General features: G+C 35.3%; 1 protein-coding gene across 1 annotated transcript in view; it reads left to right on the top strand.

The window, feature by feature from the left end:
- ADAMTS19 (ADAM metallopeptidase with thrombospondin type 1 motif 19) overlaps positions 1–15,314 on the top strand; it is a 97,608-nt gene that overhangs the window by 66,397 nt on the left and 15,897 nt on the right. Inside the window, 5 exon segments of the mRNA XM_010725877.3 lie at positions 1,240–1,397; positions 2,177–2,330; positions 5,091–5,226; positions 6,601–6,805; positions 8,548–8,700. Coding sequence (XP_010724179.2) covers positions 1,240–1,397; positions 2,177–2,330; positions 5,091–5,226; positions 6,601–6,805; positions 8,548–8,700 — 806 coding nt within the window.

The following is a 15,314-nucleotide window of genomic DNA, read 5'->3' as shown; positions in this document are numbered from 1 at the left end:
ATTGAGCTCTTTCATGAGGAAAAGTTGGCATCCACTGACATTCATCAATGCTTCCTGAACATTTGTAGAGACTAAACAGTGGATGTGAGCACAATGAGGCAGTGGGTGTTGTATTTCAGTAATGGTGACAGCAATATGAAAGACAAGCCACACTGCAGATGCCCATGCACAGCTGTCACACCATGAAATGAAAGGCATATCAATTAGGTCATCTACATGAATGAGTGGATTATGACCAGGGAATTGTGTATGGAGCCAAATACTGGTTTCAGTGCATTGGCAGTGATGATGGCAGTGTTGAAATATTGCAAAACTTGTGCCACGTGGGCCTTGCAAATACTCACATGGAACCAGAAAAAACACTATATGCAAGTTTGTCAGAACCTGTTCAACCAATACGAGGCTGAGGATGACTTTTTCCTGGATTGCATCATTAGCAGTTACAAGATGTTGTATCACTGCTACTAGTTGGAGTCAAAACAGCAGTCCATGGAGTGTTGACATGTCAACACTCATTGAAGAAAAAGCGATGGCTTTCAGCAGGTAAAGTGATGTGCACTATCTTTTGGGATATGAAAGGGATGATCCTTCTGGATTTCCTGGAACCCCATCAAACCATCAGTTCTTATCAATATATCACTATGATGAAAAAGCTGAAGTCTCAAACATCCAGAGAAAGGCTAGAGAGAAAGTCAGACTTTCTCTTGCATCAAAGTAACGCCTGGCCCCGTGGAAGTTTGAAGACTTTGGAGCACTGCCAATCTTGGCTGGACTGTCCTACCACACCCACTGTACAGCCCAGATTTGTGCCTTCTGACTTACCCCTGTTCAGGCTGATGAAAGATCAACTGTGTGGGCAATATTTTCCTAGCAACAACATTGTCATAGCACTGTGAAACAGTGAGTCACCTTCGCTGGTGCAGATTTTTACAAGTACAGTGCGCAGGCTCTTGTTCATTGCTGGTAAAAATGCATAGCTAATGGTGGTGACTATGTTGAAAGATAGTGTTTTGTAACTGATAACTTGTTTTATCAAATAATGTTACTGTGCTTTTTTGCACCTGTTGTAGTGCAAAGTGTTGTAGTGTAGTGGAAATAAATAAGAGACATTACTTTTGGAATTAACTATGCATCGTTGCAGATTTACGTGATTTCATCTACCAGTTATATTATCCAATCAGCATGTGAAGAGAAGCCAGAATCACTAATGACCAAATATTTTTTAATGTATTTTTGCAGCTCTTCGAGATGCTGGTAAACAGTCTATCAATAGTGACTGGAAGATAGAACATTCAGGAACGTTCAATATTGCTGGGACCACTGTCCATTATGTTCGAAGAGGTCTCTGGGAGAAGATTTCTGCCAAAGGTCCCACAACTTCTCCCTTACATTTACTGGTATGACAGTATGAATTTTGTGTTTTATTTAACCATTTTTTCTCTGAGATGTTTTCTATCCTCCTGGCCCATTGGCTAAATTTAGCACAGTACTGCCATTTTAAGGTGGAAATTACCGTATTCTCCATTAAGAAGTAGAGTTTTGATACACTTCAGTGTAGGGAGGAAAAGTTGGTAGCCAAGTGACAAATCCAAAAGAAAAGATGAAGAAATGATGCAGAAATACTTCACAATTCAAAATTCTTTAATTGTAAGAAACTGTCTTGAATGTCTAAATAGTTCGAAATATCTCATACGTAGGAAAGACATCATCTTTTTAAGAGCACAGAAAACATAATCCCCTGGATTTGTTATGAATTTTATTTTGCTTTTGTTTTCATTTTTGGGTGTTTTTGTGTTTGTTTTTTTTCTTTTTTTAGTTTAATGAATTATTTTACATGGGGAGCTTTTAGACCTTTATGTTAAATAAAAACATTTTTCCCATTATTCTGAGCTAGGTAATTTCTCCTATCAAATCTGTGAGAAAACTCTAAAGGCTACTAAATCTTAGAATCATAGAATGGCTTGGGTTGAAAAGGACTTCAAAGATCATTTAGTTTCAACTCCACCGCCATGGGCAAAGTCACCACTAGACCAGACTGCCCAGAGCCACATCCAGCCTGGCCTTGAATGAATAAGTCATTCTGTCAAGCTCTTCAAGATCATTTCTTCAAAGACTCTGTTGTGTTCTCCTCAGTGCTTGTCCTCATAGGAATGTTTTCCGCCTCTCTAATTTACAGGTGCTGCTTTTCCATGACCAGAGCTATGGTCTACACTATGAGTACACAATCCCACTGGATCCTCCTCCTGAGAATCAGAGCTCTAAAGTTCCAGAACCTCTTTTCATGTGGACTCATTCTGGCTGGGAGGATTGTGATGCTGTGTGTGGAGGAGGTAAAAAAAAAAACCCAACACAAACATTCAATGCATATGTATATACAGCATGCATATATATATATATATTTACCCTGTTTATATATGTGTATATCTTATCTCTCTCTATATATATATGAACTAGAACAAATGGTGTATTAATATTTCAGGCTCTGGTGGTCTGGTGTGTTTAATAGTAATGTCCTCATTGTAGCTGGTATGATTACATAGAATGATTGACATATTTCTTTCTGTTCTTCCTGAATATATTAAAAGAATAATGATAACTATAATGATAATGATAATTTAGTTAAGATTCAAACTAAATAAAGTTGGTAGAAAAAAATGATAGTGAAGGAACCAAATCTCAATTAAAAAAAATAAATTCAAGATGCAATTTCCAAGAAGAAATACAAGTGTAAGAACTAGAACAGGGATAGAAGGTTCTTGTGCATTCCACTCTGTTTTTGGAACTACTTAAGATAAATGATCTGTAAAAGAAATTTCAAACTTCAGAAGAGCTGAACCCCAATCTCAGATCAAATACATTAGTTACATGAGTTGAGAATGATCCAGAAACATACGGAACAAATACAGCAACAGCAGATATTAGTATGCTTATGTAATATTTTTCCTATGTTTATGTTTGTAAACTGTAAAAAATGTGAATTTGGAAGATCTAAATGCCAATATGAGTACAAATATTGGAATGTGAATGATATTACTGTAGCAAATCCTTTTCAATCAGTAACTGTTCAGAAGCTGGTTATTAGAAAATGTGAGGGATTTTTTAATGAAGGCAACCCACCAAGATCTTTTAATATGTTCCTAATTAATTTTTCAGACTTAAACTGTGAATAATATATTAATTATTAATACCTGTCTTTCATGCTTTGATAATCACGGCTGCTCTGATCAGCAGTTGGGAAAACTGCTATGCAACTTGTAATGCAATAAGAAAGCCTGGAAACACTTTACCTTCTCATAACAGCAACACAAAGAACACAGTGTTCTAGCTACTTTGATTCTGCAAACAGTCCCAGTGTCACGACAGATTACTGTAGTTTCCATAAACATGCCTTTTGTGGTTTGGTAAGAAAGCTTCTTCCCTGAAGGTATTTTGTACGTGGTACTAGTGTCATCCTCTGTTTCTTCATAGTGCGCTCATATTCACTTGGAATATTCATGCTTTTTACAGTTTCCTGAAGTATTTTTAGAATAATTGGAATGTTACCACAGTCTCTCGTTATTCCTTCAGATATTTCTGGAGTTACCTATCAATTGGAAAAGTCCTAAAATGCACTATGCTGGTGATTTCTTTCTACATTACTGCTTAAATAAATATTTAAGTCTTTTACTGTAATGTTTATTTTTATCATACTTTTCTCCGTTGTAATTGGCCATCACTTTTTATTATTGTTTGAAATAGTTGAGTTAATGCAGTTACATGAAAGTTTTTCTTTTTACTGCAAATATTCTGAAATGCATGTTAAAAATTTTTCACCTTAATTCTTCTTTTTATTTATTTCATTTAACATGAAGTAATAATGAAATAAAAATTATGCAGCTTGTATCCTGTGTAAATTTTTGTGCTTGAACTTTTATCATCAATATTTTGGTGCACCTGATTAAAGAATATAAGTATCAGTAGTTTTCCTTAAGTGTTTAAAACGTCTGTCAGGATGAAAGTACTGATGAAGCCATGTGACTTTGTGCATATTTATGGATGTCACTGGTCTACCACTTCCTGTGTTGCAGAAAAGCATTCTCAGTGTAGGCGAGAATAAGGATGCAAAGATGTATATATAAATGAGAAAAAGAAAGGTTAAACGTTTTGAACACTGTATGTAAAAGATAAGTTGCATGTGCACCTGCTTATACAAACACTGTAAAATGTTGTGGTCATGTTGAAAATTATTATTTCTAACTGCTGCTTGATCTGCAGGCACATTTCTAACCGCTATTAAATACTGCATTCTGCACACACCGTTTGTCAGTAAACTTCCAGATAGAAACAGGAAGAAGTGGTTATGAAGATATTTTCTACAGACTCAAGACTTTAATTAAGGTCTTGCTAGTTTTCTAAAAACTATACTGCACTCTGATTACAAGCTCCTGCTTGTGGTAATTATTGCATTCAATTCAGATTTCCTACCTGTTCAAGAGAATCAAGTGTCAGTCCGTCTGTAAAGGCAGTGTTTACATAACAGGACATGCATTAGGTCTCCACCAGCAATAAACAGCTTCCTAAATGGTTACACTACAGATGAGACTGTATGGCCTTTTCTCTTTAGTGTAGTCTCCTTTCTGAAGGCTGCAGCAGTGATTCCCTTTACCTGAGTGCTGGCCACACCTGCCAATATGCTACTTAACAAAGCAGAACTGCTAAACTCAAGCAACACAGGGAGACAGGATTTGTGATTCCTTTCCTTTAACTTAACAAGCAAACACGTCTTCTTTCTATATGATTTTTCCACAAGCTGTTCTCAACATTGCGGTCTTGGTTGAGAAGGAAGCAGTTACAGGGTGAGATGTGGGGCTCAGAATATGACTTGTTGCGGGACTAAAGCAGCAATATTCTAATGACACTGGTAGAAATATACTGGATTAAGAAAACGCATTCTTCCCTAAAAAGTTTAGTTTGTCCCTTAGGCTCGTTGCTGTCTTTTTCACTTCTTTTTGCTGAACTGAACATAGAATAACTACATCTGATGTACAGATAGATTTTGCATTTCTTTTTAACAAAAAAATTTCTTGTATACCTTCGTTATCTTCTACTAGGTGAAAGAAAAACAACAGTCTCTTGCACAAAGATTATGAACAAAAATATCAGTCATGTGGACAACAAGAAGTGCAAATATTTAACAAAACCTGAACCACAGATCCGAAAGTGCAACGAGCAGCCATGCCAGACCAGGTAATAGTGATTTGATTGTATCAGACTTATATCTAAATGTAAAAATCCCAGGAGCATTTATTGCTTCTGGCAATCAATGTGCAGTAAAGCCATACTTCCCAAAAGTTATACTGCGAAATATGGAGGACGCTGAAACATTTAATGTTGTTTATCTTAAGTCTGAATTAAAGAGAGCCCTTAAGCACAGGTCTCAATCAATTATCATTCAAGAAAACAGCTTATTACTTTCTTTGGTAGAAGTTCTCACTGTGATGTGTACCATGAAATTGAAATGTAATTCAATTCAAAGCAAATGTGTTGAAGAAAGTGTGTAATATGGACCAATAGACATAGCTTTGTTGTAAGTCATGAAATATTAAGATCAATAAAATACAACTTGTAATACATTTTAAGTAAGACTGAACTATTAACATTTGTGTTTCCACAGACAATTAAACAGTAGATAGATTTCTTTTAGTTATATGCATATTTGACCAGGTTAGCATTTTATTTTATTAATGACACTATACAGTGAGTTGATGGAAATGAAATAGTATGTTATTCTTCTGAGGCACTGTCTATTGCATTATTTAGACAATCTGTGAATTCTAAATTGAGTCTTTAGACTACTAATAAAGAAAACTCAGTTAAATGTTTAGGTTTCTTACAATAAATGTCAGACTGTTGGAACAGATTTGTTAAACTTCAGTTTCCTAAAGATCTCCCTTGCAAGTCTAACCTCCTGGGATAAACTTGTATACTACATTAATGGCAGAACTTCTGATTTTTAAGAATGTATGGCCAGTATGAAGCTACAGAACATTTGGGGAAAATTATCTCCTAGAATTAGGTTGCTTTCCAGGTATATGCATTCTGCCAAGCTGCCATCATCAGCCTTACTTGCTGTGATTTAAGCCAAGTGACTTTATTTAGGCCTGATCCTAAAGAACATGAAAGAGTTTGACTTTCCTCCAGAACAACACACAGGAGTGATCCTGTTGTGAAACTGAGTCTTTTAAAAAAATGATGGACATACATTTGGTAGAGATAGACAGAAAATACAAGGCTGATTAGTGGACTGTCATATTTGAAACGTGTAACACTATTTTGGAGCTTTTCTAATTGGACTTGTAATGGCAAGAGAGTACTGTGAAAACATGGAAACTGATGATCTGAACATTAACTTATTCATAGAATCACAGAATAGTATTTAAGTTTAAAATATGTTAGATTAGCAGTTAGTCTGTTTAGTGCTAAATGTTAAATTGAAAGGAAGGAGAACATTTATAAGGGTATCCTGACTAAGAAATTATTGGTAGGCAAAAGATTAAGCGATACAGTGGGACTTCTTCCATCCTGATTTCTTCTTACTGGATTGCCTGCATTTCTTTGTAGGTGGATGATGACTGAATGGACTCCATGTTCAAGGACATGTGGAAAAGGGACGCAAAATAGACAAATAGCCTGCACACAGCAGCTCAGAAATGGGACCATGATCAGAGCAAGGGAGAGAGATTGCCTTGGGCCAAAGCCTGCTTCTGCACAGCGCTGTGAAGGCCAAGACTGCATGACTGTGTGGGAGGCAGGAGTCTGGTCTGAGGTGCCGCGTTTACAGCATATAAGCAGACACAATGATTATTTATGCATTAGTATTTTCTGAGAGTGTAGGGATTTTTTTGCTAGCAAAATGTGTTTCAGGATCCTTTTGCAATGATTTAGAACTAGGACTAGGAAAATAAGCTAGGAAAACAAGTATAGAACTACTACATTTTACCTTGTTAATGTCCTGGAACAGTTTCTTTTGGCCTATTTTCAAGTGGATGTAATCAAGTATATCCTGACTGTAGTAATGGCTAACTAGGGGTAAGCAGAATTGAGACAGTTGCCAGCTACCGAAATGTGGGTTCAGACTGTGAGTGTCTGAGAGGGAGGTTGATCAGACTGTAGCTTCCATTTTACTTCAGAGAGGCTGGGAGTGAAGCTGCATGCAAAAAAAGGACATTCCCTTCCTTTTTCCAAGAGCAGTACAAGCACTGAGCCAAAGGGCTTGTAAATAAGATAATTTTGGATCCATTTATCCTGAAGCATTAGTGTGGGCTGTATGTTCATTCGATTTTCTTCTTCTAAGAAGCTATACTAAATCTTAAAGACTGTGGAGGAAGAAGGGAGTTATCACTGCTGTCTGGAAAAGCTGAAGGGGTTATTTAAAGCTGCTCCCTCCACTGGAAGAATACAGCAATTCTGAGCTGTGCTATGAGTCCCTTCAGGCTCAAAATAAGAATAGCAGCTTCTGAATGTGGGTATACAGCTTTGTTTGGGTTTCTCTGGTCAGCAGCACAGGGAATATTTTCAAAAAGAAAAAGCATGTGCTAAGATAGAGATAAGAGGAGTAATCATCAGCAGTTGTTGGTTTGATACAGACATTTATAATGCAAACGTTAATTGTGGGAAGAGTCATGCATGCTAACAGTGGTGTGAGAAAGAAACCCATGTGGTTTAGTTGATTTGTTTCACTTGAGAGATAATAAATAAATAAGCATGTTTCTGCTGGAAGAAATGTATTTTGAAGAGAGAGGTGTTTCCCGTAGACATTCCTACTACCACCATTGAATTGGAAGCTAGCCATTACTGCTTCCTACAGTTGCAATTGGTTTGGCAAAGGAGAGCTTTGATCTACAAGCAGTGGGATGATCAAAAGCAGTGATAATGTTTTAAGAAGGAAATGGCATAATTTTTGGCAGTGTAAGTGGTAATAGCTGAAAAAAGCATAGATTAAGACCTTATAGTGAACTTGAGAAGAGTTTTCACATGCTGTATATGCTGTGAATTTGAATTTTCAAATTCAGTCTGGATTCTTGCATTTGTTTAGAGTATTTGCTTTTACATTTTAACCTTTTTCTTCTTATAAAGGTGGAGTTTATTTGAAATTGATTCATGTCTTGTACTTACAGTCTTCATTTAGTGTTTTTTTTTGTAATATTTTTTTGAATTATTCAAGAAAAGATTGAATTTTATATATATATATAAAACAAAGATTATATTTTTACTGCAACTTTCATTTCATCATATCTTTTCTAAATGTTTCCTTATCCAAACACAGCTTTTAAAGCTTGGTTTTTCATTAAGCAAATATTTTTTTCATCAAATTACGTATTTTCACATATAAGTCTAAAAATGATGATACAGAATTTTTGTGCGTGTGTTATTTTTTAGCAAGTCAAGTATCTGTGCGAGGATTGAAAGTCAGGAAATCACTGAAGTCCTGAAGTATTTATAATAGCTTGGCAGAAGTCATTGGCAGAGGCCTTTTGTAGAAACCTGAAAAACATCTTTTTCCAACAGTGCTCTGTAAAGTGTGGTAAGGGAGTACGGCATCGGACTGTGAGGTGCACCAATCCCCGCAAGAAATGCGTTTTGTCCACAAGACCTAAAGAAGCAGAGGACTGTGAGGACTATTCCAAATGCTATGTCTGGAGAATGGGAGACTGGTCTAAGGTGAGACATCCTTGATTCTGCTGTCCCATAGCATAATATATTCTGCTAGCTGAATTCTCTGTATGGCTTTCATTAGAGATCCAGGACCCTCCCAGTTGCGAAAAAATAATAATTAAAAAATGATAATAAATATATATATATATATTCAAAACATGAAGTCACAGTGTGATAAAAGTGCAAAAGAAAAATCAGAAATGTGAATGAGTTGAATGTTCATTATTGTGCAAATGTGATATATATTTACTGTTTCCAGTAGGCAGGCAAAACTGTCAGAAACATGAAGAGTATGGAATATATTAAGTGTTCGTATTTGCAAATATGCTATTTGCATATTTCCAGAACTGTTTGAAAATTCTGATAACACTTGGTTACGCAAAGTAGCAGTTCTTTTGCCTGTATTCTTTATTTTCTGTTAGACTTATTTTCTTCCTTGCCTCCCACTTGATGTCTTACTAAGACAACGTATCAAACACATTGAATACTGTGTTTGGCTCCCAGCAAGAAGTTCCTGAATGTCTGGATAGCAACATACAGGCTATCAGTTGGCAGTGTGCATTACATGCTTTGGTGAAGTACTCTTGTGTTTCTTTTCCACTTCCATCATAGGCTGGTAGAGGCCTAATGTTTGTTGTTGTATGTCCTAGTTCTGTCATGCATTTCTCATTGTAATGTGGAATTTGTTTCAAGGTTGCTTAACAAAATGGTTCTGGGAAAATAACTGAATTTCCATTACTGAGCATTTAGAGTAATTTGCTTAGGTCATCCTATTGAGTCCCGTCTAAAAACTACCTCACCGTCTTTTTTTCCTAACCAGGGCAAGGTATTGTTTGCCATTTAGATGTAACCCAACTGTAATTAATTATAATAATTATACTCCAATTAAGGTCATTTCAAAGACATTTTATTGTATTTGCAGATTTTATTTGTCCACAATTCCAAGAAGTTGTATCTTTCAGCCTCATAAGGAAGCATGTTTAGCTTAGTCAACTTCCAAGTACACCATTTAATAACTAGAAAGCATGTATAACTGGATTTTTCTGAACACCTGATGTAACTACCAGTTATTTCCTTGGTATAGGGATTTTGATTTCAATGAAATACATACATACAGGCCAAACAGTATCAGAAGACACTGGTTAGATGTGCGATTGAATGAATGTGTTATTGGACTGGGAACCTGAACATTTGGTACGGTTTAAAATATTCAAAACACAATGAAATTCTGAAGAAAAAAAAAAATTGCTAAAGTTGGTTACTTCCCTATCACAGACCGTGCTTTAGCAGAAATATTCTAATTTATTTATTTATTTATTTATTTTGTTTCTGTTCATAACCTTGCAAACATCTCTTCTGCTTTCAATGCATAACATTACTGCAAAAGCTTTTAAACTTGCTTGCATGGAGAAGTATTTAATGTATTTTTAGTTGTTTTTAATATGATGTAATAGCTGGAAACAAGGACTAAAGCCAGTAATGTATGACTAGACAGCCTTCCTAGAATTAGCTGCAAGAACTGTATGGGTAATGAGTGTTTCACAGAATTCTACTTGTGAACTCTCATTTTATGACTATAATGACTGTGGGGTACAAATTGTCACTATCATATTACTGCTTACTCAATTTTCTGGTCTTCTTTATGAGTTATTTTCAAATACTTGATTTTTTGGAACACCATCATAGAAACTTGGATATAACCCCCTACCTTAGGTACTTCAGAAATACAAGGCAGTATGGCCATTAATATTTAAGCAACAGCCAGAAGAAACTTATCTTTAGAAGCAGGGTTACTTTTATAAGAAGATATGTTTGGAAATAAGCCTAGTAGTTGCTTTTCCATACCACAAAATTGGAGAAAAAACTTGCATCATGTGCATAGCATGAACAAGAAGACCATGTGGAAATGACCATCTGCTTTCTTAGCTGAAGCAGTCATTCAGATCAGCATTGCTGAGGCTATGTGAGGATGCTCAGACAGTTATACAGTATTCCCAGTGCCCTCTGAAGAAAAAGAAAGGCTTTATTCTCCGATTCAGTACTTTTCACAAAAGCCTATGTCATAGATTCATGTACGATAATGTATTTCTTCCTGTTTAAAATTTACTGGCATTTCAAATGTTATGCCTTCCTCCTGTTAAGGCTTTAACAGTGTCACCTAAATTGTTCTTTAAACTTCAGAAACAGAATGTGAGGGAATATTTCATGTGGAATTAACAAAATCTTTTGAATGGTTAATAATAGAGCCCGAGTGTGACTTATACAGCTGAGATTTTCTAGGATTTATACAGAAAGAATAGATACTTTAATTTCTCTGTAGAGACATGAGTTCAATTTAAAATATACTTGGATTTCCTTTTTTTTTTTTTTTTCCCCCGTTACTATTCTGTTCCATTGCTAGAGTACATAGCAACATGAAGTCATGTCATACATATTAATATGTCTGCAATAGGGGAAACAAATGGAAAGCTCAAATAAATGTTGATCTTTGCTCACTGTTTGTTTCTAACTTAGATGTTCAGTGTAGCCCTCTGTGTTCACTGTTTTTACTCTTCAGGATCATTCTTGACATTGACAGAAAGCTGTTCCTTTGAGCAAAGCCAAGTTCCCCCTAGCTAATGCCAAGAATTGGCTTGAAAAATTTAAATGACGCTTCTCACACATTTAAACAAGAGGCTTAATGTGATCCTTATTGGCTTTGCTGCTCCTTTTGAACTCCTAAGACATAATTTTAAATGAAGCTTAAACTGCACTATTACTGGAAAGATAAAATTATTAATAACCATGGTAGTGCTATAATGGAATTAATATTGTTTTAGAGGTACAGTCACATTGAGATCAAATAATTCTTTTCTTCAATACTTTAACAATAATAGAAAGATCAAAGAAAACTTGACTACAGGCTCTGATAAGTCAAAAAACACATAAATCCTTCTAAAATTCTGATTTAACTTACAAATATGCTGTATAACCTGAAATGTATGTATGCAGCATTAAACTCCTTAATAGCTCTTAAGTCAGTAAGGTGGCTCAGTGTGCTAAAAATTTCTGTTCTCAACATCAGTTGTGCTCCGTGCCTGCCCTCATGGGTGTGCTGAGAAACTAAAGGCTCAAATTGAAGTTCTGGAGCCACTGTCTTGAAACATTATCAGTTTCATTGTCTTCTCTCTGTGAATGCTGTCCATGGAATACAATGCTGAGCAACACAAATGTTTTCCTCAGATGAAGAAAGCTTACCACATTTATCATAGACTTAAACAGAGCATAGTGTAGCTTGCTAGTATTATGAGCAGTAACTTTTGCTAATAAGTTGTCATTTAAGGATAAGCAGGAGCGTAGAGAAATGCATGTGCACTGTTAACACAACTTACTAGAGAAGTTCACATCACTGTATGAGTAGTTACTTAAATGATGACAGTACAGAATACTCAAATGTTGTATTTAGGGAACTTTATGTTGGAAGCTATACATACGCATATATTTTGCTATTATCTAGAATACTCAGAACACTGGTAGAATAAATGAAGTATAAGTGTCAGGATGAATTTTGGAAGGGAGGATAATTTGGGAGTAGAGTACGTTTTGAAAACAATAATAAAAATCTTAAGTTTGATGTGATATTATGCCAGAAACTTCTGGAGGCATTCAGCAAGTGATAATAGGATTGAAACAATGGGCAAGAGAGTAGAATTTAGAATAGCCATTTGTGTGGTAAAGGAAGGAATATAAGTGTATGTATATAGGAGTCAAAGCATATAATATGCTGTAAGTGCTAAGATAAGATTTTGTAGAGGAATCTGGAAAGAAAAGATGCACTCAGTAGGGGCTAAAGAGGAAGGGACAGCTGAATTTCTAAACAGTACCTGTGTATTAGACTGGAGAGAAACAGGAGTCAAATACAGAATCTGTCATAATGATTCACATGGTTGGGGTGTATTTTGCTTTATCTGTTGGCTGAAGAAGTTAAAAGGGGGATCAAAGTTGGATCTGATAATTTTTTCTTGTAAAACTAAAGGACATCTGAAGCCACTGCTCGGTTTTTACATCAGTAAGTCTCAGAACTCATGTCCTGTTTCAAATTGTTTATTTAAGATAGTCTATACAATGTCCTCCAGATAGCAGGTGAAAGAAAGATAATGTATCCGGCTGTTGAGGGGAGACAGAATAAAACCAACAGTTAATAGAGAGATCTCTCAGTTGAGTGGTACAAAAAAGCAGTTGTTAGTGACGATTATTGCTTTTCTTTTGTCTGGATCAAATAACATGTAATAACGTGAAAAAGGAAAAAAACAAATTCATGTGAACATCCACATGAGATGTTCAACCTTTAAACTGTGTGCTGAAGCATTTAAACAATCCCTAAATTTCCATAGCAAGTAACTGATTTGTTCTCCTTTAATTAAAAATACAGAATTTGAGTATTATTAATGTTGTGGTTTCACTAACAAGGTTGTTAGCCTTGGTTTTACTCTTTAGACCCCAGTCTGAAATTATTAGCTTTTTCTCAATCTAGGGATGGAACTGTATTGGCTGCAAGTCAAATATCACACTTAATAGATTTACGTACAGAGAGAATATGTGACTGTGAAATAATTGAAGTCAAAATAATATTAGCATCATGTTAATAATGTTCATATTGACCTAATTATACAGTAAGTTTCCAGCAGGTGATGTATGTCTTTGTTTCAGTAGTGAAGTGTGAGCAGATCTTATAGAAGATGTCAGTATAATAAAATCAGAGTGGGGAGATTTTTGTTCATTTCCTACCAATTCTGTGATATTAACTTGTTTTAGATAGATAGGTATTTTGTAGATCAGTCAAGCAAACTGTAGTATTTTGTCTAGAATAAATGAGATGTCATGTTAGTTTCTAGAAAAAACAAATTAAGACCACCCTTTGTAATAGCCAAAAAGCAAATAAAACTGGAAAACATTTTAAAAGTAGACATTACCGTTCTTGAACAATTAACAAGTGAGTGCCCATAGTGACTCTCCTGGGACTACAGGAGATGGTATAAAGTAAAACTAAGGGGAACAGATGGGGGAAAAAAAGCCCACCTAGTAACTAGCAGTAGATGCAAATAGAGCCCCATGATCAAGGGTTTAGAGCAGTCATAGTCTCACTGCATAATGTACAGCATGCTACAGTGCCATATGAAAGGGAAAGAGAATACTATTATTACCTGTTAGATTTCAGAGAAAGAAAATGGTAACACTGCTAGCAGAAGTGATGAAAAGAGATAATTAAGAACTTTATATATAAATGCTGTTTTCTTCCTTTTATACCCATCAATATTTCAAAACTAAACATTGATAGTATGCAGTAATAAACTTCAAATCTTTGGGCAGCTTAACAAATTTTTGGGGCTATCCTTCCAGCCACAAATTCTATGGTTCTATCAACAGCTTGGAATCACTACATAAAGTGAAGAAGTCTGGCTACCATTTGCCTTACCGAGTGTTTGTCACTTCCACAAAACTGACAGAAATGATTACTAGACTCTAGCTTATTGGTGAAAGGCGTATTTGGTATCATCAAAGCAAACTCTTATTTCTATTGAAACTAAAATGTTTTTTTTTTTTCTGTCAGCTGGCATGAATTTTATTATACTTAACATTGTGTAATCCAGTTTGTCTTAAGTTTAATAGACTGTAGATATCCGTGCTGTACTCAAACAGATCATCTCCACTTTGCTTTTTTCTACTGTTGACAAATAATTGTTCATTAATTACCTTCTATATTGATGGCAGCTATTCCATTAGTAGAAATTAGTAGATTTGGCAATCTGACCGTGCCAAATATGAATGATTGATGTAATATTTTAGTGATGTACTAGACTCAGAGTATCCACCAGTCTTTGTGATTTGACCCATTTCTTTAAATATAAATGGCTTTTTGAAGAAATAATTCTTCCCACAGCTTCAGTGGACAGTGCTAATGTAGGTGTTTGGCTTTCTGAAAATGGCTGCTGTCGCATGCTGGCAATAATTCCTCTTTTTACCTGTGGTGAACAGAAAGTCAGAAGTGCAGAGTCCAGAAATGGGATAAATTGCAGATTTTCAAAATGCTTCTTATCTATAAGAATATTTGTGACATTTCTTAGAGGTTCTTTAACTGTGCACAGTAAGATAAAAATGTAAATATCTAAAATGTTAATAATATTTTTCAAATAGTCTTTAAAATAAATAATAAAAAAAATATTTCAGATCCCAAAAATTTAGCTGAAATGTTTGCATGAGAAGAAATCGTATGAGATACTGTCCACTGAGTAAGTTCTTGGAATGTCTTTTTTTGGCCAACAAAAAGGCTCCTTGAAATTGTACAGTGTCATACAGAGGTGTAACTTGAAGAAGAAAGCTTAGTTGAAAAACCATGACATTCATCTAAGATCTTCAACCGGATAAAATGATATATGCGCATTTACACTTCATGATTAAGCTTTGATACTGGAGTTGAGGATTATCCTCAAGGGATATATAGAATCAAAGTGAAGTCTGTTTTTAAAAAATACATTAGCTATAATTATAAGAGTTAGAAGTGCAAATAGGATGCCTTTGAGTAACGGTTGTTTCTACTACAGTGAGGATATCAGGAACCCTCTTTCTTGTGCTGAAACTAG

This window comes from Meleagris gallopavo, chromosome Z (genome assembly GCF_000146605.3).
Source record: "Meleagris gallopavo isolate NT-WF06-2002-E0010 breed Aviagen turkey brand Nicholas breeding stock chromosome Z, Turkey_5.1, whole genome shotgun sequence".
Classification (NCBI taxonomy): domain Eukaryota; kingdom Metazoa; phylum Chordata; class Aves; order Galliformes; family Phasianidae; genus Meleagris; species Meleagris gallopavo.
This window is presented reverse-complemented; position numbering and strand designations above follow the sequence as displayed.